The following is a 6,284-nucleotide window of genomic DNA, read 5'->3' as shown; positions in this document are numbered from 1 at the left end:
GAGTGTGAAACCTTTTTTTGTGCTTCTCACCATATCACTTGTATAGCATGACAATAAGCTTTCCATGAGTGGAGCCTCTATTTGCAGTTGCTGCAATTAAAAACCTCCCCCTCCCAAAGACTGTAGTTGTTTAAATCACATACCAATTCCATTCACAACAGGTGAATCATTACTAACTTCTAACACGCTGGGCAAATTCTGTTCTCCTTCATGGTCATTTAAATCCATGTTTTGCTGTTGTGAGCCATTCCCAAAATGTCTAGAATCTTTTTCATGACTGCCATCTCCATTCTGCAGACCATTGTGTGGCTTTTTCAGTGGCATGATCTGTAAACCGCTGGGAGTAGTTCGGTAAGTCACAGTTTTAGCAGCCCTGTCATTAGCAGATGCTGGCTTTGATGCATATCCTCTTTTCTGTTTTTGAAGAGATGGATTAATTCTCTTTCTTTTGTGTGTGGACCCTTTAAGCTTCCCAGATTCAGAAGGTCTATGTGAGATTTTCTCAACAGATGATCCTCTGCTTTCCCGTAAAAATTTTGGAGCGCTGGCTTGTTTCCCATGTCTTGATCGCTTTTCTCTAGTAACATGAAGTCCATTAAACTCATCAATAAATTCCTCACAATGTAGTAGATGATGTTCAGGTTCCCAGGTGTCTTCATTGCTTCCATAACCTTTCCACCTAATGAGATATTCCCATTTGCCCTTCTTGTTCTTCCTTTTGTCTACAATCCTCTCCACCTGAAAGGAAAAGGAAAAAGTATCATATTAGAAAGAAAAATAGTTTGGTCATGAATATGATGTTCTTAATTTACAGCTAGAAAGGCCTCCTTGACATTGTAGAAGCACTTTAGTATTCATGACATTCTCCTAAAATGTGGTGCCTAAATCATGAAATGACTCAGCCATAAAAAGCCACCCAGGCTAGCCAAAATGTGGCATTCTATTTTACAGATTTAAATGTGCCTCATTTTGATAGGATGCAGTGCAACACTATATTCCCATTGGATCCTATATAGACCATGCTGGCTGCTGCTGAGAAGCTAATTGTTGTGTATATAAAGCACTTGACTATATGTTTAGAAACCAGTGTTACATTTGCTGTTCAACAAATAAAGGGTTCCTATGACCAGACCTGGCAATACAGGAGAGGAATGTAGTGGTCCCAGCGCTATTGTGACAGCAAGGCCATTTCCCCTCCTGAAAACATTAAGGAAACACAAACACCTGGTCAAATCTGAAAAGCTGAAATAGACATAATGTGAAGAAAAAAGAGGATATCATTAATGAAAGCATGATTTCTTCGAAATTCTGGTTGTAAAATGATACTATTATTGTAACATTCCTCAGCTACTGCTTGTTTGTACTGACACTGTAGCAAAGGGTAGTTATTTAGTTCTTTCAGTGTCAGTTCCTGATCATTCTTCTGAATCCACACATGCATTATGTCCCAATAAGCATCCCCATACTTCTTCATGTCTTGAAACAATCTTGAACAGAGAACTAATTACAGCAAATGACACTATTTTACATGAAGCATCTTCTTTGCAGTAGTGTACATCCACTTTGCTAGTTCCAACTATTAAAAAATTTGTATTTTTTCTTGATGTAATATATTAGTAAACCCACAATATCTGTGAGTGATTGACTAAAAAAAAGCAAATGAAGGACATAAAAACAGGGTCCTTACTGAGAAGTAATAAATTTCATGAACCTATGCTACAGAATGTTTGTTTAAGGAATGTTTCTGCACCAAGGGATAAGGGAATGTATTGGGACTGCAAGATGGCAAAATCTTAGCACTAGCAAGATCTCAAACTGAGGGAGAGTGTACATGAAAACCCAAGAACACTCCCTGTCCAGCAAGTAATTGGTTAAAATTGCATCAAGTGAAATTTAGATCAAGTCACTAGGAAAAATTTTGCAACGGTAGAAGGACTTAAGCTTTAGAATAAAGTGATGTGGGGAAGGTATGGAGGGTTTTTAGAACAAACAGGTTCAAACTTCTGCCGTGAAAAGTCACTGCTGGCAAATCAAGCTATGATGAGAAAATCTTTTGAAGTCTCTCCTAAGTTTTATCTTCTGATACTTTACTGTATCAATTTATTTTTTTTTTTTTTAATGTGGCTTATGAAGGATAAAGATGCCACTAATGAAAAATAAATCACTATAATTAACCAAATATACTATTTTTAATTTAGAAAAATAAATAAGTGGCTATGTAATGTAATCGTTTTCAATACTCTTCAAAGAAAAATCACCTCACGTGAAGAGCAACTGTGGGATCTGTATTCTTCAATTTAACCTTGAAGAAGGGCAATCACAGCTGTGTAAGTAATTGTTCCTTTTACATCCCCTGTTAGAGCAAAGCAATGGATTAAATTCTGCCTGATCACTGCCTGTAACTGTACATTCACAGAAATCTTGGTGGCTTCTCCGAAGGAGTCTAAATGTAATTAGCAACTAAACATTATACTTCTATCTCAATTCATTTACACGGGAACTGTGCTAAGGTATCATCTGTGCCTGAGTCATAGTGGACAGCTTTCCTCCATCTCCAGGGCACCCAACTGCAGCTTCCCAAACAGCTCATTCCTGTGCTCTCTTATCAAATATCCACACAGAACCACTGCAGAAGCAAAGCAAGGCACCATCCTCACTGAAGTTAGCACAGTCCCCTTCAGGATTGCTCACTGTAGCAAAACAACTAAAGCTCTATCTAGGAAAGCTTGAGATCATTTGTCTGAAAAGAGGGAAAAGTCCTCACAAAAAAAATTAATAAAAATGAACTTGCATTTTTTTGTCCTCGTTTGGGATGTGCGTCTTTCCATTGTCAAACTAATAGACTTACTAAGATCTTGTTGACTTTATAGAGAGCAGCTGTCCAAATTATCCCTGGTTTTAAAATACTTCTCATCCTTCTGTCTGGGACTAGCCATTGAATTGTACATTGGGACTAGTACATTGAATCGTGGAACTCTGTAGTGGCCTGTGGGTTGTCTGTGGATTTGTTTAATTACTGCATCTCACTATATCAAGGAGTAAAAAATATATATAGATAATGTATGTCCTGGGGAAAAAATTAAATTGCTGCTAAACTCAGCAGACCACAGCTATCATTACTGTAGAGAATTTGGTTTAGTGCCATTCCATCTGTACTAGCTAAACAATATATGCATTCCCCACCCTTTTTCATTCAGGAATTTGAACCTGGAAAACAAACTCTGTGTCAGGTTGATGCTGTCTTGGAGTGACTTGTCTTTCTTTCGAGGGATTGCACCAGTTGCATTCCCCCACTTGCTCACTGAAGGAAGAAACTCAGAAAGGATAGCCAAATACCGCCAATTTCAGTATCACATACAAAACCCACACCTTCAACTTCACCTTTTTTCACTCCTGCACATACTTTTAAAATTAACTATACTGATTTCTCATTTTCTCATTGTTGCTTTACTATCCAGGAGGAAAAGGGAAGAGGTTTCATGGAGAGCATTTTTTAATATGGGAAACAGTAAAGTATTTTGGTGATGAGGCATTATGCATTTCAATTAAGAAGATGAAAGGAAAAAACATGAGTGGTCTTTGTTCCTGGGCAGCAAAATACTGGCACTGGAGAATGTGATTAACTAGTTCAACACATCGTAAAGGGAGAATAAAAGTATTTACGAAATTGCGTAGAAATAAATGGTTTCAGAAAAAAATATTTAGAAACCAAATATATTTGAGAAAGACTAAACATTTCATTACAGCATTTTCAGAACAAAACTATCAAGGTTTCACTTCCAATTTAAGTAACAAAACTAAAATAAAGAGAGACTAAATAAACTGAAGACAAATGTTTTGTTTCTGGTCAACCCCCTTCTCAGTTTATTGTTTTGCTGGGGAGAAAATGAAAAAAATGTGGGATGATCCAAAATTAATTGTTTTCCTTGAGTTTTTTAGTTCAGCCATCATATCCACTGGCTTGACTAATGATGCCTAAAACGTCTGAATAGATTATTTGTTTTGTCCTCATTACTGCCTCTCTGTTCATTACTGAATGCATTTGAAGTTAGCATCAAACATACTTGACCTCTCAACATGGTCCCTTTTCTTTCTTGGACCTTTAAGTTCTTCACTGATATTTATCCCCTGCAGAATAGTACTGTGTTCCCTCACTGCATACAGTGAAGTGCACCAGTGTAGCCATAAAGATCAGGTTTTTACACCTGGTTCTGTCTGCCTCATTTTCCTTCTATTCACAGTCCACAGTAATAACAAACATCCCTGTGTTGTTTTTTTAGTGATGTGTATTTGTTTTAACAGGTAGTTTATAAAGCAATAACCTTTCTGTGTTTACTTAAGGTTACACAAATAGCATGAGTTTTCTTAATGAGAAACAATTCAGTGACAGGTAGTGATTAATACAAATAATACTTTCATTCCTTCCCTGGGATAAACAACACACAGTTCTAAGAATGTGCTTCAGTGTCTGATTTTTTCATTTACTCCCTCAGTTCAGTCTTTAATGAACACTGAATAGCATCTTCCCAAAAGTGATCTTAGTATTTATGGTTTGCCAAATCCCTGAATTTGCTACATTTGCTTTGGAAAACTAAGTAGTTAAATCTAATGAAAGTGAAATGACAAAGTCTGCAGCAATATGACAGTTAAGAGAGTGCTGGAATTGACATATACCATGACTTGCTTGGATTCTCTCTCTCCCTCCTGGCTAACTCTGGATGAACTGAGGTGCTGATGTTACCATATAAGTATATTTAAAGAGAACAAATAGAGTAAGACCATGGCATCTGTGCAAATGCATCTGCAACACACTTTACTTTCCAACTAACCTTAAAACTAACCCTTTACACAATTGCACAAACTGGGATGAAAGCCATCAATAAAATACTTAAAAAACCCATTGTATTCTAAACTTAATGTAAAAGTAAAGAACCCAGTCAATTACAGTACAGATATGTAGGGCTTCATAAACTTTGTGCTGTGATCTGGTGATCAAGTGCTTACATATGCAGAGTACAACACACATCTTCCTTCACAGAAGATTCAGAGTCAAAATTATTTAACAGGGCAATGTAATTGTCTGCTTACTAAAAAAATATCTAGGCCAAGTTAAAAGTGGGTAATTCTCTACAGTGCATAAATAAAGATCCTTATGTTCCCAGAAAACACATTCCAGCAGATCAACAAACTTCCAGAAAAGTTTGGAAGTTTGTCTAACTACTTAATGATTTCTGAAATAAGTTCATGTCATCTCCTCTCTTTTGACCATGCATATCTATGTAGACAATTTAAACTGTAATCCGTGATGCTCAAATGGTCTCTGTTAGTGTACAGGACAGAGCAACAGACCCATTTCATGACATATCCTAGAAAAACTGTTTTTCATTACTATAAATTACAGGACTTGTACTGTTTTACGTGGTTTTTCATTGGAGGTCTTTGTCCCATGTTATCCCTGAGGGTGTTGGAAAAGTATGAGAAAAAAGTGCCAAGGAAACATTTCTGAGGGAGATAAAGGCCATCTGATTCAACATTGGTCTTTTAAAAATTCATTATTGCCCTAGCATCTTGTTGTTACCTTTGCTTTAAGAAAGAATATATTTCATTATCTGTAAATCTCTTGCTTGCTTTCATTTGTAACTGATTTGTGTTTCTCTTGTATTTGTATTTAATTTCTCAAAATCTAGTAATTGGAGTATTTGTTCCAGATGTATGAAAAATATGGCACCATATCTTCTGAAGCAGTCAATATTCAGGTTAGAAAAATAACAGTGGAAAGGATGCTGAGTCTCCCTCTTCAGAATGTGTCCCACAGTTTAAAACCAGAGGAGATCCAATCCATGTGCCAGCTATGAAAAATCCCAGCAGTAAATTTGTGCAGTTACCTGGGAGGTCAAAGTGAAAGCAAAAAGGCCAGATAGCCATAAAAATTAAAGGAAAGACATTCCTTATCTGCATTATATACAGGCAAAAAATCAAATAACATCTTCCCAGGAATTTCAGTGTACACCCTTTTAATGTGAAGAAGATACTGCTTTTTATGATCTTCTCTTTTTCTCTTCTTAAGCATATGAATTTTTAGTTGTCAACAATCTCCTCATAATAGTAGAGGTGTTAAACTTGCTAAGGAAATCCTGAAAGTTCTGCATTTTCCTGGGAAAAAGCCTATTAATCACCCTCATATTAAACATAGTTGCAAACCACCATGTTAGGTATATGTGTCCTCCAACACACATATATGAAGACTTAGGACAGAACAAATAAATGCTGTAAAAATTCCTGCT

At 36.4% G+C, this 6,284-nt stretch overlaps 1 protein-coding gene across 1 annotated transcript in view; it reads right to left on the bottom strand.

Annotated features, from left to right (window-relative positions):
- Nucleotides 1-6,284, bottom strand: part of CDYL2 (chromodomain protein, Y-like 2) — a 51,794-nt gene that overhangs the window by 24,554 nt on the left and 20,956 nt on the right. Inside the window, exon 3 of the mRNA XM_010006246.1 lies at nt 144-738. Coding sequence (XP_010004548.1) covers nt 144-738 — 595 coding nt within the window. The remainder of the gene's footprint in view (nt 1-143; nt 739-6,284) is intronic.

Source organism: Chaetura pelagica, unplaced genomic scaffold (assembly GCF_000747805.2).
Source record: "Chaetura pelagica isolate M959 unplaced genomic scaffold, ChaPel_1.0 scaffold139, whole genome shotgun sequence".
Classification (NCBI taxonomy): domain Eukaryota; kingdom Metazoa; phylum Chordata; class Aves; order Apodiformes; family Apodidae; genus Chaetura; species Chaetura pelagica.
The sequence above is the reverse complement of the archived record's forward strand: the minus strand, read 5'-3'. Positions and strand labels throughout refer to the sequence as shown.